Source organism: Cannabis sativa, chromosome 5 (assembly GCF_029168945.1).
Source record: "Cannabis sativa cultivar Pink pepper isolate KNU-18-1 chromosome 5, ASM2916894v1, whole genome shotgun sequence".
Classification (NCBI taxonomy): Eukaryota; Viridiplantae; Streptophyta; class Magnoliopsida; order Rosales; family Cannabaceae; genus Cannabis; species Cannabis sativa.
Genome location: NC_083605.1, coordinates 26,714,846 through 26,739,732, shown reverse-complemented (window position 1 = coordinate 26,739,732; position 24,887 = coordinate 26,714,846). Strand labels below are relative to the sequence as shown.

The 24,887-nt window shown below is 32.0% G+C and overlaps 3 protein-coding genes across 7 annotated transcripts; 1 reads left to right on the top strand and 2 right to left on the bottom strand.

The window, feature by feature from the left end:
- The first annotated feature begins 754 nt into the window (after positions 1 to 754).
- On the top strand, positions 755 to 4,094 carry LOC115716603 (F-box protein SKP2B). 4 transcript variants are annotated; one of them, XM_030645435.2, is made up of 5 exons: positions 755 to 1,418; positions 1,973 to 2,298; positions 2,812 to 3,160; positions 3,236 to 3,377; positions 3,503 to 4,094. In XM_030645435.2, exons 2-5 carry the CDS (start codon positions 2,030 to 2,032, stop codon positions 3,856 to 3,858), a joined length of 1,116 nt encoding a protein of 371 aa, XP_030501295.2. In that variant the 5' UTR covers positions 755 to 1,418; positions 1,973 to 2,029; the 3' UTR covers positions 3,859 to 4,094. The 4 variants fall into 4 exon arrangements, with proteins under 4 accessions (XP_030501295.2, XP_030501294.2, XP_030501296.2 ...); XM_030645434.2 differs by having other exon boundaries at positions 962 to 1,339; XM_030645436.2 differs by having other exon boundaries at positions 1,045 to 1,869.
- Positions 4,095 to 4,257: 163 nt separating this feature from the next.
- On the bottom strand, positions 4,258 to 7,251 carry LOC115716728 (chaperone protein dnaJ 10). 2 transcript variants are annotated; one of them, XM_030645608.2, is made up of 11 exons: positions 7,126 to 7,251; positions 6,905 to 7,005; positions 6,670 to 6,729; positions 6,400 to 6,482; positions 6,038 to 6,191; positions 5,763 to 5,892; positions 5,521 to 5,679; positions 5,234 to 5,418; positions 5,058 to 5,138; positions 4,813 to 4,947; positions 4,258 to 4,672 (listed from the first exon to the last, which is right to left on the bottom strand). In XM_030645608.2, the coding sequence occupies exons 2-11, from the start codon at positions 6,989 to 6,991 to the stop codon at positions 4,592 to 4,594; spliced, it is 1,155 nt and encodes a 384-aa protein (XP_030501468.2). In that variant the 5' UTR covers positions 6,992 to 7,005; positions 7,126 to 7,251; the 3' UTR covers positions 4,258 to 4,591. The 2 variants fall into 2 exon arrangements, with proteins under 2 accessions (XP_030501468.2, XP_030501469.2); XM_030645609.2 differs by having other exon boundaries at positions 7,109 to 7,235.
- Positions 7,252 to 10,125: 2,874 nt separating this feature from the next.
- LOC133038244 (2-methylene-furan-3-one reductase-like) lies at positions 10,126 to 14,485 on the bottom strand. Its single transcript, XM_061116334.1, has 3 exons — positions 14,399 to 14,485; positions 10,462 to 10,621; positions 10,126 to 10,391 (listed from the first exon to the last, which is right to left on the bottom strand). The coding sequence occupies exons 1-3, from the start codon at positions 14,483 to 14,485 to the stop codon at positions 10,126 to 10,128; spliced, it is 513 nt and encodes a 170-aa protein (XP_060972317.1).
- Positions 14,486 to 24,887: the final 10,402 nt, after the last annotated feature.

Genomic DNA, 24,887 nt, shown 5'->3' with positions numbered 1-24,887 from the left:
TTAGAATTGCTTACTCTTGAAACATTTTAGAATAAAAAAGTGTCAAGAATAATGTGAAAGAGAAATAAAATATAATATTATAGTTTAAGTGATGTTGAATATTTTTGACACTCTTAAAGAATATTACTGTTGAAGATGCTTTAAGAACACTGAGTGCTAAACAGTATCAATGAAAAACTTAAAAAAAATAATATTATAAAATAAATAAAAATTAAAGAGACCAACCCCAATACAAAGTAACAATAGAGAAAAAAATCCCTTCCCCATTTAGCCAAAAAATCCATTGTTTATTTTCACCCCCAATCTACTATATTTGGTGTGAGGGAGGAAATTAAGAAGGAGAGTAAGGAAAATGGAGAGTATGATGAAAGGAGAGGATACCAATTTTTTTCCTTGTTTGATATTAAAAATAAAATTAGACTCATTGCAAAAAAAAGAGAAATAAATAAAATTAGACTAAAAAAAATAATTATTTATTAAAATTATTAATATTGTCCTCTTCAAGAAAATTATTTATATTTTTATAAAAAAGTATTTATGATATTTAATTTAATTTACTTTTTTTTTAGAGATTAATTTACTTTATTTTGTATAGGATTAAATTTTAAACGGGAATTCTATCATTCCTTCCTACTAAACACATAATTTATTCTCTCTTTCCAATATTTTCCTTCCAAAACATCACTGTAAATAAAGGACTTCAAAAGAACTGGAATTACTTTTGAGTGCGGTTTCGGTTTTAAACAAATAGAACCTTCCAGATGTTCACCCGAACCCACTCAACTCCATTCCATTGGCTTCTCTCTCTCTCACCCTGGCCCTCTTTTATCATATTATTCTCCTCAATCCATTTCTGCAATATTATCCATTATAATAAACAAATAAATAGACATTTTGTCACAACCTATCGTTTATCATATCATATCATATAAATCCTCAAATTCTTCTCCCTCCACAATCCAATTGTATCTAATTTTTTTAAGAAAAGAAAGGGAAAAAGAAAACGGAAGTCATATTGAAGTAATGAAGTAACCAAATGATCTTACTTTACAGAGCCCAACGAGGGTGGGTCCCACCAATCACATCACATAAATCGATCATAAACTCCACGTGGCATCATACGCGTCGCTTGTTCCCTATACCATACGCTTCTCCATATTTTATTTTATTTCTTTAAAAAAAAGAAAAACTTTCTTCTCTCCTTTCCTGTCCAAAAGCAGCAGAAGCAAACTCATCCATATTCCATATTTCAATTTCGTCCGTCTCTCTCTTTGACGGAAATCTAGACACACAAACCACATCAAACCAAACCCAAGTTTCTGAACTGAGTCCAACTCAGGTTTGAATTGATTGCAACACAACAACGCCTTTTTTTTTTTTTTTTAACGTTTCCATTCACAACTATTTGGAAGTCTCTGGTAATCTATTACTGCTCTTCCGTTTTCTAAACTAGAAAATTCAAAAGTAGGTCTGAAGAGCTACTTCATATTTTAGTTTGATCAAAACATTTTGTATTGGTTTTCGCAAACTTTAAAATGATTTGTTTAGGAGTCATGGTTTCATGCATCATTCTCTTTTATATTTAACTGGGATCATATTTAAATTTTATATATTTTAAATTTTAGGTAATGAGATAGCCATCCTTTGATCATTTTTCGTTTATTTAAGGCCATAAATTTTGGTGCTATGTATCAATTTGTCTGGTTTTCTTTTTTATTTTCCTAAAAAGAACTCGTGTTGTGTCACTGTTCTGTATTTTAAGTTAAAAATCGTTTGAAGAGTGATTGGAGACATGATATTTGTGTAATTATCCGTTACCAAACATGGATTTTGGTTGACATATCCATTTCTCTGTAATTCGACACCTGGGTGGGTCGAGTTGGGCTGTAATGTTTCTTGTCGTTTTTCGAAATATCGAATTTTGTTCATTCTTATCTAATTTTCTGTTTGTTTTTTTTTGGGCTGGTGGCAGAAACGAGGAGCCATCTTATTAAGGCGGTGAGAGAGAGTAAAGGTGACACGTTATAGAATGGTAAGAAAAGTGGAGCTCCACCAGGGTGCTGCTGAGGACTTGAACGTCAGCTTTGAGAAGCTTATGATGCTCGGTGTTTGTGATCGTAGTGGTGGAAAAGTGAAAATGGAAGGTGGGGTTATCACTGATTGGAAGGATATTCCTATGGAGCTGTTGTTGCAAATCGTTTCGATTGTGGATGATCAGACGGTGATCATGGCATCTGGGGTGTGTCGTGGTTGGAGAGATGCTATTTCTCTCGGCCTCACCCATCTCTCTCTATCATGGTATTGTTTTGAATACCTTGATTAATTTATTTGTCGTTTTTTTATGATCTTAAGGGGTCTTTTAGGTGTCCAGTGTTTGCAACCTCTTTAATTCTAAAAAAATCTTAAATTTGTCAAATTGGCTTTTGAAGAGATTGGAAAGAAATTGTTTAAACCACAAGTGTTGTCGTATCGAGGTTTTTCTAATTCAGGTCTTTTGTTTTGGACATTGGACATAGCTCTATTAAAGCCTTTTTACATACCTGTTTATAAGACATAGCTCTAATAATTACAAATTAAAGTAGTTCAAATTCACCTTAGAGAAACATCTTCTTTTGCAATTAATTTGATTCTTGGAGCTGCGTGTATAATTTCCACTTTCAAAAGTTTTTATAAAATTTGTAACAATAAGTGTTAGGATGAGCGATGATTCATATTTTATGAGCAACTAAGTTATCTATGCTTCAAAATCTTTATTTAGCATGTTCGTGAATGGCCATCTAATCATCTCAAGCTGCTATCTTTTTTGTTTAGGTGTAACAAGAATATGAACAACTTGGTCCTATCACTTGCTCCTAAATTCACAAAACTGCAAACTCTGATTCTGCGTCAGGATAAACCACAACTTGAGGACAATGCTGTTGAGGCTATAGCAAACTTCTGTCATGATTTGCAGATCCTTGATCTCAGTAAAAGCTTCAAGCTTAGTGATGCCTCGCTATATGCTTTGGCTCGTGGTTGTCAAAACCTTACTAAACTCAATATCAGTGGCTGCCCTGCTTTCAGTGATGTTGCTCTTGCACATCTTGCTAGTTGTTGCAGAAACTTAAAAGTTTTCAATCTCTGCGGATGTGTGAAAACTGCAACAGACAGGGCTCTGCAGGTATGATAAGCTCTTACAAATTTCTCCATGGTTTGATCTGAGATAGTTCTTAACAAATTTCTTTATTATGTTCAGGCTATTGGACGTTACTGCAATCAGCTGCAGTCTTTAAATCTTGGATGGTGTGACAATGTCAGTGATGTTGGAGTTATGAGTTTAGCATATGGTTGCCCTGATCTTAGAACCGTTGACTTGTGCGGATGTGTCCTTATAACTGGTACAATCGTACTAAGATCATTAACTGGTTTCGTTTAATTATAAGATTTATTATTTTACTGGGTTTCTAACTATGATAATAATGACCATTTAAGTTTTAACCCTTTCCGCACTTGGTTTTTTCAGATGATAGTGTGATTGCTTTGGCAAATAGGTGTGTCCATCTGAGATCCCTTGGGCTGTACTACTGCCAGAACATCACCGACAAGGCAATGTATTCTTTGGCCCAAAGTCGAGTGAAGAACAAACCTGAAACATGGGACGATGAGGAGGGGCTTAAAACTCTGAACATTAGCCAATGCACGGCGCTTACTCCTCCCGCTGTTCAGGCAGTGTGTGATACATTTCCTTCGCTTCACACTTGTTCAGGCAGGCATTCACTCATCATGAGTGGCTGTTTGAATTTAACATCTGTTCATTGTGCATGCGCTTTCCAAGCTCAGTTCCGCAGCCCCACCATGTTGCCTCCTTCAGCTCATTAAAACTCACTGGGCTATGTCAATTGTCTCCTTTAGCCTCTCCATAAAGAAGTGTCTTTCCCTTGTAGATATGTGTTTTATGTCCAAGTGTTCAGAGACTGACTAGCTGCAAGGGTTTTTCAGAACCTGCAGACTATGTGAATTACTACTATTTAACTTTTGCAAGATTTTCATTTATGAAATGGGAAAACTGGGTGTGGCTCCAAGCTTCTAGGCCCAGTAGTGTATGTTATGTGTGAGTGTGGTGGCGTTTTCTCTTATGGTTATGGAAACTATTTATCCATTTCAACATTAAAGTTATAACCATATCTAAGATGAATATTGAGTACCATGCTTAAAGAAATTGAAAACAATACATCTTTCTTTCGAATCCAAACTTGTTTCTCTATAGTTTGATGATTAGCAAAATCAATACGAAAATAATTTCATTTGCTTTTAAAAGCAGTGAAGTTTGCAATCAGTGATGTTGTGCCCGAATGAGATGACAATATCTGTAATAGTAAAACAAATACAGAAAATACAAACACAAATCAAGAGCTTTCTCTGTTATAAGAACTCAAAGTCGGAGTGGAAAAATCCTATCAATGCACACTTTTTCTTATATTTATTTCCTGATATACACCCAATGTTTGGTCTTCAGCTCTTAGTTTGTCAACGGTAGCAGAATACAAAGTTAATGTTGCCATTTCGTAAGGAACAGCATTGCGTATAGTGAATGGTTGCCGTGTATACGAACTCATTTGCTTTTGTACACAATCTCTTCATCGTCCACATCGAACGCTGGGTTGCAAAGGCATCTAAAGAGTCTACCTATGCCCTGCCACAAAATAAAATAGTTGACCAAGCTCATTGAATTTATGATCTATAATACATGTATCATTGAGTGAAAACCTTAAGTATCACTTTGAAGAAACGGATAGAAGAACCAACGTACATAATATTTTATGGATTACTTGCCTGGGTTAGAAATGGTGTTCGATACGTGAGTGATCTTGATGAGTCGTCTTCGCTGTCAGAACTGCTGTCATCATCATCACTATCAGCTTCATTCTTCCTTCTGGAAGTCCCGCCATTTCGAGCATGTTTTTCCTCCTGGTAACATAATCTTTAAAGCTTAGTATCAACATAGCTAATGTACCGTTATTTCTATTTGAATATGGGAATAGCATTGTTTTGAGAAAAGAATATTGCAAGTGTTTGACCTGAAATATCTTGCCTAGTAATTTGAGAGCCAGAGCACGAAGTTTAAGTTCTTCTTTCTTAACATTATTCTCCTTAAGCACCTAAAAGTCACATGTAGAGACATGCATATATTATAAATATATATATACTACTTCATAATGAAAGCCCTTTGGATAATGAAAACAATGGCTCTCACCAATTGGCAAACGTGTAAAAGGGTTACTTCAATATCAACAACATTCAACTTCCACAGAGAGTTCATAAGTGTGTCTTTGTTTAACCGTATGTGGGATTCTAAATCGCTCTCTTGGCTACTCCCATTTCCCTCCATCTTAAAATTTCTACGCATGTCTTCTTGGAGTTGTAATAACTGAAAAGCACCTGAATTGTTGTTTATTTGCAGCATTAAGATCAATCAAGCCAAGCATGGTGAAGCATTATGAAAGCAAATACAATGATATACAGTAGTCTATCCGTACACACCTTTTGCAGCAGTTAGCTGGGACTTCCAGAAATGTCCTTTGTTCCGAACCCACTCAGCCAAGAATGGTACTCCAAGGAATATGGCTTTCTTTCCAAGCTCTAGTGCTGCTTGCCTCGAGTATATGTAGCCGATGGTGTTTAACATTTCAATTCCAAAAGCTGCATGATATAATAAGCCTCTAGAATGAAATAACTTGCATTGTTAGCTAGTCATAGAAAACTAAAAGGTGCCTCAATCAAACCTGCATCAGAAAGTCGTTTGGCTTCAGTTTCCGCGTGTCTTATGAACCCATCCTTGTCACCTCTAACATACTGATTTAGAAAATCTTTCAATAACCTTGCTAGCTTTTCTTCTCTTTCTCGCTGGACAGCCTGCATTAGCAAAGAGTATGTTTATGAAAAGTTAATCCTGAACTCTAATTCAATCCAAAATAGTAATGAACCTTTGAAGAGACTGATATTCATGTGGTCAGGAAAGGAATTTTTAGTTGTGTAATGATTTTTAGAGCATACTTGCCTTTAACTTATCATGTAGTTTCCCAGGGTTTTCAGTATCTCCAACTAATTCGGAAGAAGCCATTGATGCCACTGCCAGATGTCCTACATAGTCTTCAAACAATTCACTTCCAAATAAAAGAGCAAAGACCGCTGTAGGGTCAAGCATGGTTTCCCTTCAAAGTGAAATTATAAGGAGATCAAATTAGTTTTACTATAATCAGTTCAGTAAAGATATTGATTAGCCGATCAGCTAGGATCTCGATTGTCGAGTCCAGTATACGTAGTTCCGCATATTAATTCAATTCCATTTGGTTTATAAAATAAAGTAGATATTATATAATATAGACAAGTGTAAGGGTCATAGAAAAACGAGAAAATTACCTTGATATGCTGTACTTTCCATTACGATCGTATGAATCTCTTTGCACTGGATCACTCAAAACTTGGTAAGCCTCACCTAGTACCTGAGCCAACATTTTACAATAATAAGGAAAAATGATAATAGGCTGATCTGGATCCTGATTTTATCTACTTCTGTTAGTCACTTAAAGACTCCAATAAACTACAATTAGATAAAGTTGGCACACCCTTTTCCATATTTTTCTTTAAAAAGTAGGTAAATGCTTGATTGTTTGTGTTGGAGTGACTTGCCTGAAATCTTTCAGCAGCTTGAGGATCGTTCGGATTTTTATCTGGATGAACTTGCCTTGCCTATACAAACATGCCATTTGGATCATATTATTTTATTGCAATTATACAACTTAAGAAAGATAATATCAATGAACAATTTGGTTACTATATGATCAAAGCAATGTAAGGGTATCAACAATCATGTGAGTGAAAAGATAAGACGTAATTGAAAAAGATAAAATGGCAAATAATGAACCTTAAGATAATAGGCCTTGCGAATTTCTTCCTCAGAAACAGAAGGAGTGACACCAAGGACATCATAGTACTCGGTTTCCTTTACCATTGTGGCTCTGTTACCTGAGAGTGAGAAGAGATTGAGTATACTTACACAGAGAAAGATGGGAAAGAAAAAAGTGATAAGAAAGATAGAAAGAAAAGAAAGATGGATGAGATTGAGGACAGGAAGGGGAGCCCCACGAGCTTAGTTGCCTTTCCAGTGCTCACACCAATAAACTAATCCTTCAAACTGCCTTTCCGCGGGAGCATTTACACTATTTTAACTGTCACCATAGTGGCGCTTATCATACGTTTTGTCAATTAAAAAAAGGAAAAAGTTTGAGAGCTGTCTTGTGGGCTTATAATGCAGGCCTTGTATCGCTCCACTTTGAGAGTGTAATAATTGTGGGCCAACACATTGGACCTTGGGCATGACTTGTCCCTTTAGATTATGGATCCTTACTCCTTATAGTGGTTCTTCTGATCATTGGGGCCCTATGTTCTTCGACTGGACACGTAGAGAAGCAAATTTTCTCTTACATATCTCGCCTAAGAGCATTTGTACTACATATTTTAAAATATATCTATTCTATATAAAGTGTGCCTATATAACTGAAATTCTTGGTTTATGAGAAATTCATACTTTTAATTTTTATTTAATAAAATAATAAAATATTATTTATATATAATAAAATAATAATAAAACAAATCTCATTAATATTTAAACTGATATTTGATCCTAAATATTCGAGAATGACAACCCATTTAAAAGGAAAACAACCGATGATTTGAGATGAGCTTCTCAACTCAACCAACCCAATCGTATACACTACAAAATTCATAAAATACCGAAACACTATATATATGTTTATTGCTTATTATATATATATATTATTTGGTTTAACTGCTGACTCAGTCCTACCGATCACCTTCACCAGTCATCGTTCTTTCTTTTTTTACTGTGGTTACTATAGTTTTATTGTTCCATTTAAGGCACACGTGTGTATACAGTATATAAAAAAAGTTAATTATATGTGTTCCCAATTATCGTAAATTTTGAATGGGTAGTAAGAGGGTTGATGAAAAACTCAGTTATATATAAATATAATATTAAAATATCAGGAATATAATTTATTAATTTTATTTTGCATTTATTTGTCTCTTCAATCAATACTTTTACTTATATATGGTTTTATCCTTTTATGATTACTTCAGATTTTTTAGGATTGAGTTTGTATTTGTGTTTTGAATTGGTGTACATACTTATTATTAATCTGTGAAGTTTTGAATTTCATTGTCGATCATTTACAAATGCTCCAACAAATTTGGTTTGGCTCTCCATGCTTCAAGTCTCACCGTTATTGATTAAGTTGTGGGATGAATTCAATAAATTAACTGTATTGATAAAGGACAAACATGATATTATTATTAGTGATTAATATCAAACTTTCGATCTCAACATTGAATACTATGGATCCAATGAACAACTTCTCATGCTGTCACTAGCAACGATCTTGTTGTGCCTTCCAATATTGTTTGGAATCTCATACAAAGCGGTTAGTGAAGCAGTTATTATTATTATTATTATTATTATTAAAAAATTGTTCCTAAAAAATAGTAAAGTGAGTTTTGAGGAGGATTCAAGTGATGATGATGATGATAATTTCTCGGATGATGAGCATGTGAGTACTGTACAATACTTATTATGTACACAAAAATTTGTAGTTTGAAAAAAAAAAAAAGAAATCTTATAATTTTTGATGATACTGCAGAAAAAACCAGCAGATAAGGTTCTTCCACAAGCAAAGAAAGCTCCTGCTGTAACAGCCAAGAAAGATTATTTAGATGAAAGCTCTGAAGAAGAGAGATATTTTGATGAGGTATGTTTGATGTTTTCAGTGTTATACTCCTGTTGAGTAATATATTTCAGATAATCTATTGTTAGTTTTCTTTTACAAAATAAAATGATTGTGTATAGAAAATTAAAGTAATAAATGTACCAACTTCTACTCCTAAACAAAAAATTGAATCAAGTGATAGCTTTGATTCAAAAAGTGGTTCTTCTAATGACGAGGCAAGAAAACTATACTTTTATTATTCAGAGGTTCTATTATTCAGCTTTTATTTATTTATTTTTAATTGAAAGAGAATGAGTTGTGTGTAGGAAGTGAAGGTTAAAAATGTACCGGGTAGGACTACAGAAGGTTCTTGTATGATTTTGCTAGACATAAAAAACAAATTTCTTTGGCATTTGAGTACAAGGTAGTGAACTCGATGTAAATTCTACCGATTTGCGCCTACTGGGGTAAGCAACAGTTGAGCCAATTGAGTTGCGATTGACGCTTTCCCTTCCTTCGTTTGACCCATCGATTTTTGGCTCTCGATCTATTTTCACAGTTTGAATCAATTGCATGTTGTAAGCTTACCAATTTTAGAAAATGCCCTTTTTTAAATTCAATATGTTTCCTCTACTTTAGTCTCATTTCTTTGGTTATATGAGTGATTTTGTTTATTAGTATAATTCTTCTTTTATTGCTACTTTGGGCATATTTTGATGGAATTTATGTGTAAATGCTTTGTTAGGTAAAAATAATTTCAAAATATAATTAATAAAATTTTTTGTTCAATTATTTATCGTATCATTGCACCTAGAATAAAACTAAGTATACGTGCTTCGCACGTAATTTTCTTCTAGATACACATAATATTTAGATACACATCATAATAATCTCACCTAATAATTAATAATATATTTTTTTTAATTTTTAATTGTATCACTTTCAAATAACATAGAAAAAAACTAGCATAAAATTTAGTATACGTGCCTTGCACGTAGATTTTTGCTAGTATATATATATATCTATTCTATATAAAGTTGTTTATATAACTGGAATTATTGGTTTATGAGAAATTTATGAGTAACTTTTTATTTATATTTAATAAAATAATAAAATATAATAAAATAATAATAAAACAAATCCTATTAATATTTAAACTGATATTTAGTATATTTTAACTCTATATATAATCACAACTATAATTCTAAAAATTAAAAATATATATATAAAATAATCGTCCATGAATTTACACTCACAGAATTACAATTTACAACATGATCACAAGTTGTTTTTATTCAGATAAAACAGTAACGAGTAACACCACACTAAATATAGACTTTAAAGCCAAAAAAGACCCAACCATTCATAGAATGGGATAAATGACAACATTTCCAGTGGCTGTAGAAGTCTCAAGATAAGCAAAAGCCTCCATAGTATTATTGGCAAAAGGGAATAAGCCTTTGGGATCAATCACTGCCTTAACCTTACCATTCTCCAAGTAAGGTTCCCATTTCTCCAAAGTAATACCACTTGAACTCAAACCATAAAATATTGCTCCAACTGCTGGCTTAGATATTGACACAACCTTCCCACCTTCTTTCACTACTTTTAAACCTTGTTCAACTTGTCCTGTTTTTTATTCAATAGATTTTTAGCCTTGAAACTTAAACAAAACTTCAGAAAAGCTTAATAAACTTACCAACTGTATCATACACTACATCAAATTTCTCTTGAATTTCCTCAACATTCTCCTTTGTGTAATCAATACTCCAATCAGCTCCCAACCTTTTCAACAACTCAAGCTTGGCTGTGCTTGCGGTTGCAGCCAATTTCGACGCCCCGAAAACATGTTTTGCTAGCTGCCTCGAATCAAAAAAGGGCAGTTTTTTAAGAACTAGAGAAGAGTCATGAAATAAAAGAAAAGATATATGATATTGTGTGTGTACTTGAATGATTTTTGTTCCAACTCCACCAGAGCCTCCTAGACGACAAGCAAATTCTTATTGCTGTCTAGAAGGATGAGTGAATCTGCGAAAAATGGAGGATCTGACGCAAATTCGTTGTGAGAAATTCAAAAAAATTGTCCCCCAATTTCAGGTTCTGATCCAATTGGGTCTTCTTTTTATTCGTAAATCATCCCCCAATTTTAAAGATTAATTTTTCATTTTTTAACATTTTGGAATTTTTGTCTCCTTATTGAATCTTTTCAAATCTGCATTGTTTCTATCAAAATTAATGAGCTCACATCGTTGTTGTGTTATGCGGAGACTAAACTATGACATTTGTTATGTTTAACCTTCACATCAAAAAACATGTTGTTATATTCTATATTTGGATTATGTTAAAAATTTGATCTTATGAAGAATACGTTTAATTAGCTTAATGTGTTTTACTATGCAGTATATTCATATACAGTCCTTTTTCTTTTCTATCTTCGAAAGGATAGTTAATAAATATAATATATAGCTTTTTTTTTTTTGAAATAATATATAGCTTTTCTTTTACTCTCTCTAATATGAAATAATAAAAAAAAAACTGAATTATCCATGCGCGTTGGGTCCACATGAGTCAAAAAAAATCATAAAATTATCCTTTACAAAAATATACACTGATATTTTTTTAATTTTTTTTTTGATGATCTTAAAAAATATTATAAAAATAATATCAAAACAAAAAAAAAAAAATTACTTACCCTAATTTCGTTTTATCTTAAGAAAAAAGAAATTTAATTTTCTAATTATTTTTTTTTCACAGGAAAAAATATTTTCGTGTACTGGTGTCCAATTAATGGATTATACTGCAGAGGTGTAGTTTTAAAGAAATAAAATAACTTTACTTGTCTTTCATAAGTAAATTTTTTTAATTAAATTAATTATGCACACCATGTCTAATCATCTTAAATGAAAATAAATAACTATTTGCAGGAACACCGCCGCTTTGTCGACACTACCATATTCGATTTATACACAAAAGAATGGACAATCCAGTTATATGCAGACTCGGTTAGAATGAAAAGTGCAAAATAAAAAATTATACTATTGTCTCTGTCGAAGCAAATATTATCTTCAATTATCAATAATTTAGAGATTAATTTTTAATTTTCTTTTTATCTTACACACATTGTGTTTCTTTTTAATTTTTAATTTTCTTTTTATTCATGGGTCACTTTTCATTTATATATAATAAAATAAATCCCATTAAATCCAAAAAAATACGATTGGGTTTTTGCTGTTGTACATCTACGATTAGGTTTTCTTTAATTATTTATTGTATTCCTTTTCCTATTACAATTTGGACATTCCCATGGGATCACACATAATATTCCAATCCGCACTTCTTTTTTTTCTTCTTCACAAATTAATAACAAAATATATAAGTAATAATAATAATAAAAAAAAAGCGTGACTTTTATCAAAGTTCACAAAACCAAGCATCAATGGCGAAAAAAATCCAACAAAGTTTACAGCTAATAAATGATTCTAAGTGCTCGGCATATGCATTAGTTTCTAGGAGCAAAATTTTTTAAAGTTACGTAATAATTTACATATATGTTGCAAACACAATATACAAAAAATAAAGAAGAATATGGAAGAAAGAAGAGACCATTATTCACATCTAGAAAGGCAGTGGAGATAATAATAGAAACTTTTCATTTTTTTTCTTTTTTTTTATCAATTTTTTTTTTTTTATTTTGAGAAAAGATAAATATGAAATTTTAATCATATAGAGTTTTATTTTAATAAAATATAGTATTTTAAAATAATTTAATTGTATTTTGTTATAGAATACTATCACTTTTTGTAAAACATGGTTTTCACTTTTTGTCGACACTATCATATTCAATTTATCAACGAAAAAATGGACAATCCAGATATATGCGGACTCGGCTAGAATGAAAAGTGCAAAATACAAAAATTACACTATTGTCTCTATCGAAGCAAATGAAGATTGAAATCCACCAATGACTATCATTAGTTTTCTTATCTACAATTTTTAGACAAATGTTATCTTCAATTATCAATAATTTAGAGATTGATTTTTAATTTTCTTTTTATCTTACACTCAATTAAGTAATGTTTCTTTAAGTATTGGAACATCAATTTTTAATTTATTTTTGGATTAACTTAAGAACATATTTAAATCATCAAGCTTTCTTAAACACTAATATATTGCATTCGGTATTCACTTTTAATTGACAACATTATAAAATATAATATTTAGATACACATAATAATAATCTCACCTAATAATTAATAATATTTTTTCTTTAATTTTTAATTGTATCACTTTCAAATAACATAGAAAAAAAATAGCATAAATTTAGTATACGTGCGTCGCACGTAGTTTTTTGCTAGTATATATATATATATACTAGTTACTTGAAAAAAACAAGTTATGAAAATAATAAAATAATATGTGTGTCAGAAACTGATTAATTAAAATAAAATAAAAATTATTGTTCAAATATAATACAATAATAAAACTTGTTTTATACAAACTAAAAAAAATACAATAATATCATAAAAATGGAGCAACCCCATTACAGAACAGTTAAAACATGTGAAACCAGTTTCGACCTATGAAACCAGTTTTGACGCTATAAAAAATCATAACAAAATATAAATATTAATTATAAAGTTAACTGAAACTAGTTTCATCAGACAATCAAATAAAAAAAAAAATACACACACACAAAAATACAAAAAAAAAAAATATATATATATATTAATCACAAATATAATCAAAACAACACACCATGCATACAAATATTAAAAACAAAATATAAGTGTAAGTTTCCAACCTAGAAACAAAATAATAAAAAAGTAACTTAAAATAAAAAATTTGTAATAACATAATGAAACTATTTTTTTTTTATTTTTTTAAATGAAATTATTAGGTTCGTTCAATGTTGATGAAACTGGTTTTTTTTTTCAGGATGATGTTGATGAAACTGGTTTTTTTTTTTTCTGCTGCTTTTAAAGAAATAATTAGTTTTTAACAAAAAAGAAACAGTAATTTAAATAAAAAAACAACTTTAATTTCTGTAAAAAAAAAATAACATCTACAGTTGAGATCATTTTTTCTTTATTTTAGTGTTTTATTTTTTAAAAAAAGAAAAAATAATAAAAAGAAACACAAATTTAAAGTTTTTTATGGCATTCCTCATTACTTTTTCCCATATTTGTAAGTTTTTTTTTTAAAAAAAATGTCATATTTAGGGTAATTAAGTTTTTATGCTATATATATCAAAATATATATTCATTTTCTCATATTTTTATAAATAACCTAATTAATTGCTGCCATGATATTAAACCAGTTGAAAAAAAAAAAGTTTTCTGCATCATAAATATTATAGCTAAGAATAGTATAAATTGTGAGAAGCATTGATAAATATTGATTGCATAAGGGCCAATGCAAAGGCCAACAAATAGAAAAACAAGATAAGTATCTGTCTTTGTTTTATTATTGTTATTATTTGATGGAGCTAGTCCAACCAATTTCATGGTACTTTGTCATCATCAAAACAAAGTCACCAACTAACCCAAATACATAGTATATATGTAGTTCTGTATAAGGTATATAGAGACTATCCCAGGGTACCTATATTGTGTATATAATATACACAATGCCATTACCTTATCTTTGCTCACAACATACACATCTCTTTCAATACATAACCTCACATATCGAACTTCAACCAATGTCAAGAACTGTTTAAGCATCCCTTTACAAAGACGGTCATAAGTCAGAAGCCTTTCAATGTTGGCCCACCGCGGCTCTTCCTCATCCTTGTTTTCTTCATGAAGAGTATTTCATTTTCAGTGGCGGCGCCGCTGATGCCAAGATCTCTCTAAAACTTCTCCGACTGGTCGTGGAAGATCTGGTCAATCGTCTCCCGCTAGAGTCGCAACGATGGCGCCACAAAATTATTTTCTCCTTTTTCCTTTCAATCATTAATCTACATGAATTCTTTCCTTGGGCAAACAGCTCAATTAGAAAAAATATATCAATTGCCAAATGTAATATACAAAGGTGATTTTATTTTGTTTTTAACTATCACTTATTTTTAGTGAATAGTTGTGTAGATCATACGGTACGTTCTAGTGAGGTGTCTATTCAAAGCTAATGGATGTAATTTTAAGTTTCTTACAAAAAAGTAAATGGATATGACTGTTCTGATATTACCTTTAATAATAATTGATTCCATTAAAGTTAACAATTTTATAAGTATGTTCTGTTAAAAACATAACAGAAGTTAAATGCACAACAAAAAAGGTTAGATAGACATTTATATATGTAGGTAAGATATATATACTAGCAAAAAATTAGACGCGAGGCACATATATTAAATTTTATGCTAGTTTTTTTCTACGTTATTAAAAAAATGATATAATTAAAAATTAAAAAAAAATATTAATTGTTATTAGGTTCAACATCATTACCCTGTATTCATTTTTAAAGAAAAAAAATATATTTATGAAATAATACTTTATTGCAACGCGAGTACAGGCAAAATTCAAAAAATATAACATTTATTAGTAGAGAATTGACAATTTCAACAGTAAATTAACTAATTGTATACTTTTTTGTCTGCTAACATTAAACTTTTGATTTTTGAGTGGTGAACTCTTATTTGTCCGCTTTTCAAATTTTTCTTAGACACTCATTTTATTCTTCCAACTTTCTGTAGTTAGAGTGATGTCCTTAATTGTTGTATATAGTGTAGTCATTTACTCACCTGTTTTCAAATAAAATAATAGATATACAAAATAAAAAATATAATTAAGCTCATATTAGAATCAATCTCACCTTTCAATATAGTGAAAGGTTTTTAAATTGATTTATTCTCACTTAATAATTGTGACAGACCTAACGAATAATAATATTATGTTACCTAATAACAAAATAGGAATCCACCAAACAACATTATCAAAATTTATTCCAAGTATAATTATATAAATCTATTACTCATTGAAGTCTATTAGAAACTCTAAAAAGCTCACAAAACGAAATTTCACATCAAAAATCTAAAAATGATCAACTATGTAGCAGGAATGATAATACAATAACCAAAATTGCCTAGTTATATACAGTCATAAAACTTAAAAGAGTGGCATTATTCATTCAAGTTTCGACTAAATGTTTCTGAGTTTGAGTTATAATATTGTGTCCTGTGTTTATGTCCAAATATTGTGTGTGTCTGGCTAATCTAGTGAAGAAGATTGAAATTTTGATTCTTAATAAATAGAATGAATATAAGTGTATACTTTGTAGTAGATCATTACTGTGTCATTTTTAAGTTAATGTGTCAACTTGAAAATAATTCCTTTAATAAATGGAATGGAGTCAATCTAAAAATATTTTTCTACCTTAATAAGTAGAGCTATAGAAAACAAACTCGGTAACTTTATAAGTGTTAAAAAATTTTAAATGGTTATAAATTCAGAGTAATTAACTTGTATGTGACAGCTGGTTAAAGAAGCCAAAATTGAGGTTTATGATTAGAAAGTAGAAGCACCGCTAGAACTTTCCTTTGTTTGAAGTAATAGTATAATAACTAATATCTTTTATTATATATTAATAATTAATTCAAGATGAACTTTCCAAAGTATTAGTATTTTTTAAATTTTAAAATGAAAATTAAAATTATAAAATATAGCTTAAGAAATTATAACTAAGGTTATAAACTGGTAAAGGTTGTGTTGGAGGTTAAGGTTTTTGCTCTAGAGAGAAATTTGTTAGATTAAATTTTGGTAGGATTATTTAGCTAAAATTAATCAATTATAATTAACGTTTTCTAATCAGAATATTCTGTTAACATTTTGATAGAAAAATAAATAATAGCATTAAATCAAGAATTCTGTTGCATAGCCACATTTTATATAAAAAAAGATATATTTAAAAAAAAAAGTCACCCAATAATTTCTCATAAACAAAGAATTTGCCACATTTTATATATTCAGATGTGGAGGCAAATAATTATAACCTGATCGAGCCAAAAAAAATAAATAGAAAAATTCTTTAGCAAAATATATATAATATATAAACAGTAGTAAATTCTTATTTAGAATAAAATCAAACTAAATAACGTAAGTATATTTAGAAAAGCCAATCGTAGATGTACAACAGTAAAAACCCAATCGTATTTTTTTTTATTTAATGGGATTTCTTTTATTTATTTTATTATATATAAATAAAAAGTGACCCATGAATTTCTCATAAACCATTTTATTTTTATTAATAAAATATTTTATTTTTAATATAAATAAAAAGTCACCCATGAATTTATCATAAACCAAGAATTCTGTTATATGGGCACACTTTATGTAGAATAGATATTGAGTTCCAACTTTAAAAAAAAAAGTGTTCCAACTATAAAAAAAAATGAGCTTCTTAAGTTTTTTTTTGAATTTTTTCAATATTATTGTAATCAGAAAGACTATTATTTCAATTATGTGGTATTATTCCTTAAACCCCAACCAACATTCAGTTAGTTAGTTAGTCTTTAACTAACTTAACTGTCAAAAAGGACAGCTTGCATATTGGGTCCTTTGGCCCATATAAAGAAGACTACTCATCTCATTTGAAAAGGGAATATAGAAAGAGAATAAAAAGAAGAGGTAGAGGAATAAAAAAAGAGACACAACACAGTAGAGAGAAAAGTTAGAGTGAGAAATTGGGAGAGATATTTGAGAGAGAGAGAGAGAGAGAGAGAGAGAGAGAGAGAGAGAGAGAGAGAGAGAGAGAGAGAGAGAGAGAGAGAGAGAGAGAGAGAGAGAGAGAGAACTACGATTGAGAAATTATATTAAGCAACATTATCGATTATGTTGGCTTGGGTTAGTGAGTTAATTAGTGTTGAATGATTATACCATAGATGACTTACTGTGATTATTTCCTTGTAGCTTGTGAGATTGATATCCCTAATTCTCATTATCAATAAAGATTGGTGGTAATGCTTTCAAACTGGAGTATGACCAAGTTCACATTGAACTTAGGATCTGAACCAGTATAATTCTCGTGTGTTGTTGTATCTGAAAGCTATCTAGATTCATCTATGTTATCTTTCTAATTTAATGTGTTTGCTGATTTTTTAGTTCTTGATTTGTTTGTTTTGATTTAACATTTGTTCGTTTAACTGTGAACTTAAAGATGGAATTATAAAAGCTAATCCCTATGTATTAGAGCTAAATTTCCTACAAATCAGAGCTTGGTTCTTTACTCATCAAGAGAAATTTAAAGATCACTTGCTTTCGCACCAAGAACTCATCAAGAATTTATCAAGGAATTGTACAAGAACATAGATTGAAGGAGGATGTCGATGGCTAGGTTTGAACTAGAGATGTTTGATGGATCAACTGATTTCGCACTATGGCAAGAGAGTTTGAAGGGTATACTTGTGCACCGAAAGGTGACAAAGGTACTCGAAGATGAAAAGTTATTGGCTGAGAAGAATCAAGAGAAAATTGTAGAAATGAAGGAGATGACATACTACACCATCATTATGTACTTGTCTAATGGAGTTAGAAGAAAGCTAATCCAATAATAGACTGCGAAAGGATTGTGGAACAAACTAGAGTAGCTATACATGGCACCATCAATCTCGAGCAAAATTAATCTTCTTGAAAGATTATACGGGGTTAGAATGAACTCTTCTCTTTCCTTAGATGATAATATTGATAAATTTAATGAAATAATTGCTGGTTTAGCTAATTTTAATCATAAGGTAGTTGAAGAAAGTCAAGTAATCATATTGCTCGGATCATTGCTAATGACATATCAAGAAGTTAAAGCAACAATCAAGTATGGCAGGGATGTGATCTCGTTAGAGGGTGTTCATGCGACATTAAAGTTAAAGGACTTTAATTTGCAACTCGAGAAGGAGACTAGGAAAGAAAAAGCCTATCTTACAAGAGGAAGAAGTCCAAAGAGAGGATCATCAAGGAATAGTTAGTCACCATCAATATCAAAGTCGAAGATCAAAGATAATCGACAATGTTACCAATGTGAAAAGATTGGCCACATTAAGAGATTCTACAGTTAATTGAAGACACAATCTGGTTTCAAACCAAACTACAATGACAAAAATGAACCAGAAACCAGAACCAGTACTCAAAATCTAATGATTATGAAAATCAAAGAAAAGATTATGAAGTTGTGGCTGAGAGTAGTGGAGATGGAAGTTTAGATGGAGAATTATTTTCATTTTAAAAAATAATTATTGACCTCAAAATGTGGCCAACCGATAGCGAATTCCTAAGAATATGGTATTTTCCACGTGTTACACAATAAGAACAATAAAATAAATAAGATAAGGATTTTCAAAGAGGTCCGACTCCCTTAGTTAGCGGGTAATGACCTACTCCACTTTTGGTCGTATTGATACCTAAAGATGATACTATTAGATCACTATAGGTGGGATCTAATATAGCTCTCTATAAGGTTACAAAACATGGATAAAAGTAGGCAGATCACTAATGAGAGAGAGGTATAGCCTTAGAGGTGTGTGTGAGAGAGAGGAGGAGAGAGCCCTTGGGCCTGTACAAGAGAGAGAGAGAGAGAGAGAGAGAGAGAGAGAGAGAGAGAGAGAGAGAGAGAGAGAGAGAGAGAGAGAGAGAGAGAGAGAGAGAGAGAGAGAGAGAGAGAGAGAGAGAGAGAGAGAGAGAGAGAGAGAGAGAGAGAGAGAGAGAGAGAGAGAGAGAGAGAGAGAGAGAGAGAGAGAGAGAGAGAGAGAGAGAGAGAGAGAGAGAGAGAGAGAGAGAGAGAAGAGAGATTAGGGTTTCAGACTTGAAGTGATTTGGAGGCTAGAATTAGACATAGGTTTCTAAGTTAGAGTTAAGGCCTTTATATAGGAAGGCCTAAATGCTAATTTACAACTAAAATCCTTAGATGTTTACATATTAAATTGATTAAATACAAAAAGACTAAATTTCCCCTTGAAAGTAGATATTTTCCATCAGTTTGTTGGTTGTTAAGGGCCCAATTTGCAGGTAGCTTGCAATCCACATATTAGGCTATACAAAGAATCCTGCCAGGCCAATCTTGGCCAACCATACACTACAGGATATGGTCTAGTCAGCCATGCTTCTGCCAGGGCCTAGCAGGTCATGTGCCTGCCAGGATCCTGTAGGTCATGTTCCTATCAGCTTTATCAAGTGGAGGCCAGCCTTTAAATGTGGATGACAACTTTGTACACCTTTTCCTTGTAGAGGACAGGTTCCCTTGGTCGAACTAAACTCCATGTAAAGACCGCTTAACTTTAATTTGGAAATTAGCAGATAATTAGGGTTTAATTATGAAACTTGTATATTAGTTATGAATTATCATTTTATGGAGATTTATTTGAATTTAGAATGCATTATATATTACGTATACAAAATTTTATATTTTTGCATGTTTTGTGCTGACAACATTAGAACGCGACGTTTGACCATTAGAATCATATTTTAGTATTTTTAGTATAGCGGGACAATATAGTTAGACATTAAGAATGTTAGGATTAGTCAAGATTTTACAATTGACCAAATTACCCTTAGGTGGTTTAGTGACTTTATAGCTTAAGTGGGGGCAAAATGGTCTTTTTGCCTAATTAGAGTTTTGTCGTTTAGTGAAATTAATTTAAATTATTAATCTGATTTTTAGGCTGATATTATTTAGATAAATCACCTCTTTTTTTCATGTTATGTTTACAAATAAAAGAAAATAGAAAATCAACCAAAAACCTCTCTCTCTTTCTCTCTCTCTTGAGCTCCTTGGAAACCAGCTAGGGTTTGAGCTTTTTTAGCTCAATTCGAGGAACTTCCAGCAAGCTTTTAATGTATCCGAGTCAAGGTAAAGTTCCTAGAATCTCTTTCTTTAGTTTTAAAGGCTTTGAGTTAAGAATTATGCATGAATTTAAGTATTAGGGTTATGAGTTGTGGAGTAGTGTTTGTGTTTGCTTCTGAAGTTTAATTATGGTGAAATATATTGATTTGAGGTGGATTTAAAGGTTGTTGTGAGGTTTGAGCAAGCTTTGAGTTTAAGAACTGAAGCTTGACTCTTTAATGGTATATTTTGATTCTGTGCATGTTGTGGTGTTTTATTGCCTTAGATATGTTCTTTGGGGTATATTAAGCAGGTCTGGAAGGTTTGTATGGTTTTGAAACGAATTGGGTAAGATTTTGAATTTTTTGGGTTACCTGGTGTAAACCGGTTAACCGGATCAGGAGCTGGGTTCCCAAAATTTTTCTTGTTGTCGATTCGTGTTAGTTTTAGAGCCTTGGTTGGTTGATTCCTTAATTTTTAGGGTATTGCCGTGTTGTTTATCGATAGGGGAAACTTTTAGTTTCAAGTTTAAGTCATCGGAAAGTGATTTAGAGTGTCACTTACCCGTGTTATGAGTAATGTGATTTAGGGGCCTTCATTAAAGAGTCAGCGAAAATCACTTGTTGCCCAACTTCAAACATTTGAGACCAAATTTTTCTACTAAGCTTCTTTTTCTTTCTCTTCTTTTTGGGTGGTTTTTTAGGGTCAAATGATGTTTTGTCTTTGCTTTCTCGTGGCTCGTGATCTTTAGCAATTTCTTTAAGGGGAATCTTCTTTCTCACCTTCTTACTATTTTTGAATTTGGACTACTCAACCATGTTAGGATCCACATCTCCAATTGCTAAGCATTCTCCTATTGCATCCGGAGCACGCATAGGATGAAAGACCTCGAATGTGGCTTGCTCATCTTGAGCTCTCCTTTTTCAACATTTATCAAAGTCCTTCCCATAGCAAGAAATGGCCTCCCTAAAATAATTGGAATTTCCCTATCTTTCTCATACTCAAGAATAATGAAATCGGCCGGAAAAATGAACTTATCAACTTGTACCAAAACATCTTCAGTTTTTCCATCTGGATGGGCCATAGAACAATCCTCTAATTGCAAAGTGACGGTGGTTGGCCTTGCTTCTCCCATTCCCAACTTCTTGAAAATAGACATGGGCATGAGATTAATACTAGCTCCCGAATCACAAAGAGCTCTTCCTGTTGGGAATATTTTACCAGGATCTAGATTTACTACCATGTATGTTTCATTAACATCCTAATATGAATTTCTAAAACAATGAAATAAACACATAAGGGTTTAAGAAAACCTTACATTGATTGCAGCGCAATATAATGACTCCTTCCATTTATATTTCTAGCCCTTGATTCCTTTCTATAGCAGAGCATTATCAAGATCTGAGCTTGGATCTCTTTCTCTCCTTCCTTGAGCCCGATTCTCCTTCTTGTTGATTGGATTCTTCACAGTCTTCCACACTATGATTGAGATACCACTTGATGTGTGTGGGCACTCACTCTATCACTCAAGGTATGAAAATTTGAAGAAGAAAAGAGAGGTAGCCTAAGGAAAAGAATAGGAGGCTCAATTTTCTGAAGACAAGAATTTTCATCAATCTTTAAGTGTGAGCCATCACTATCTATTTATAGGTAACCATCTAGGTTTAGAGATTTATTTGGCATTAAAATAATGAAAAAAAATAAATGGTAAATTGCACACATAGTGGCCGGCTATGATGTGGATAATGGGCCCCACTTTGCAATTTTGCCATTTTGTAATTTTTTCATCCCATTTTCTCAAAAACGCCAATTTTCCAATTTAACCAGTTAAATGCCAATTCCAATTATTTAATAACTAAAAATTAATTATTAAATAATATTGTAATTTAATATATTTATTAATTAGACATATAAAGTCTCTTAATTAATAAATAAAACCTAGAATCTCTTTTCTTCACAATTTTGCCCTTGCTTAGTGAAAATTCATAAACTAGACATAGTCTAATTTTAGAATTATAATTGATTAATTAAAATCAATTAACTGAGTCTTACAAGCAGTATGGTCTCAACTAGTATGGGGACCATGGGCCTATATAACCGAGCTTCCAATAAGTAGATCTAGAATTTACCAAGTAAATGCACTAACTTATTAATTCCTTATTGCATCCACGCATAGAACTTGGAATTACCCTCTCAGTCATATAGAACACTCCATGTGTTCCACGATATAGATACGCTATTAATTATCCATTGTTATAATCCTAATTTGATCAATGATCCTCTAATAGATGATCTACATGTATAGGGACTAAATTACCGTTACACCCTTCAATGTATTTTATCCTTAAAACACTTAGCTCCGTATAAATGATATTTCAGGGAAGTGAAATGAGTACTCAACCATTTATCTCTGTTTAACCAAGCTCGAAGGAAATCATCGTTTCACTTCTAAATACATATAGAAGCTATAGATTCCATATCTATGTTTAGCACTCCCACTCAATTGTACTACCATGTTCCCAAAATGTACGTATCACCCTGACCAAAAAGTAGGCTTAACTAACAAATCAAAGAACACGAATAACTTTCTTGAGATCGAACCTAATCATATCAGGATTAAGATCATTTGATCTAGGATCAACTAGGTGATATTGAATTGAATAGATAATACGGTAAATTTATCATATCTAATCGAAGTTCAAGATCGGTCCCTTCCAATGTATACTCCATACATCCGATACTGGTAAACTTTGCCAATGCCCTGGAAAGGACATAACACTTATCCAAGGTGTAAGGATACCTATCACTGATTATCATGCCAGTCTAACTCCAGTGAACTGATAAATCAGGGAATTAAACTTTCGAACATATAATCATGATTATATTCCACCGTGCTGACAACACTATAATCATGTATAAATACATATGTGCTGGACCTAATAGAATTTATAATCATGAAATAAATCATGTGAACCATGCAACATAAAATGATATTTCTGATCTTTATTAACTAGTAAATCTGATTATATTGAAATGGGTTTTATTTCGGGCATAAAACCCAACACTTCCAACATCTCGACCCCCAATAGAAATTGGAATTGTAAAGCTACATGGATCTTTTAATTTAGGTGGAATTTTACTCTTCAACATAGCACTAAAGCCCTTTGTCAAAGCAACAGTTTCAAACTCACCAAGCCTCCTTTTCTTTTTCACAATGTCCTTCAAAAACTTTACATACATTGGTATTTGCTCCAAAGCTTCCACTAATGGTATGTTGATGTGGAGCTGCCTTAGAACATCAAGAAATCTCTAGAATTGACCATCGTCTTGCTGCTTCTTGAATCGTTGAGGAAATGGTGGAAGTGGCTTTTGCAAAGGCTTTTCTACAGCAGAATGCTGATCGGATGCTGTAACTACTAGGGGAATTTCAGCAGCTAAAATTGTTGTTTTTTTTTTCGTTTCCCCCTCTTTTTGGATTGAAGAGGGCTCCTCGCTGCCCTTTGTTGCCACTACTTTTGACTCTAAATTTTTTCCACTTCTCAAGGTTATCGCTTTGCATTACTCTTTGCCATCTCTTGTTGGGTTTTTGGTGTCACTAGGAAAAGTGCCTTGTTGTCTATTCTTCGAATCATTAGCCAATTGCCCCAATTGAATTTCAAGATTCTGAAAAAAGGTTGTTCGACTTTGAATTATAGCGTCATTCTTGGCCATATAGTCTCTCATTAAACACTCGAATGAACTTGTTTGAGAGCTTTGAGGTTGGTGTGGTTGTTGAGGTCTTGGTTGTTGAGAAAATCCCAGTAGAAATGGTTGTTTTCCTTGTGCTTGTGCTCCACTTGAACTTGCTCCTTGACCTCCCCATGAAAAATTCAGATGATGCTTCTATGTTGGATTGTAGGAGTTTGAGTATGGATTGTTGTTGCAGTTGAAATTTTGGTAACCCACATTGCAAACTGAAGCTAGATTTGAAGGACAATTTTCAAACGTATGCCCATCACCACAATACACACAAGAAATTTCTGCCCTTTGAATGGCAACGGCTGGTGGTACACTTCCTCCCATATTCATGTTCTTCAAAATGCTGGTCATTGAGGCCATTTGAGTGGTTAAAGCGGTCAAAGCATCTACTTCAAGAACACCCGCTATTTTTTTGGCTTGTAAGAGCTCTATTAGTTGACCATTGATAGTTGTTGCTAGCTATCCTTTCCAAGATCTCAAAATCTTCATTGTAAGACTTGGAAAGAATTAGTTGAAGCGTCCAACACCATCCGAGAGGCTACATTGAGACAATTGTAAAATGTCTCAAGTTGGGTACAATGACGA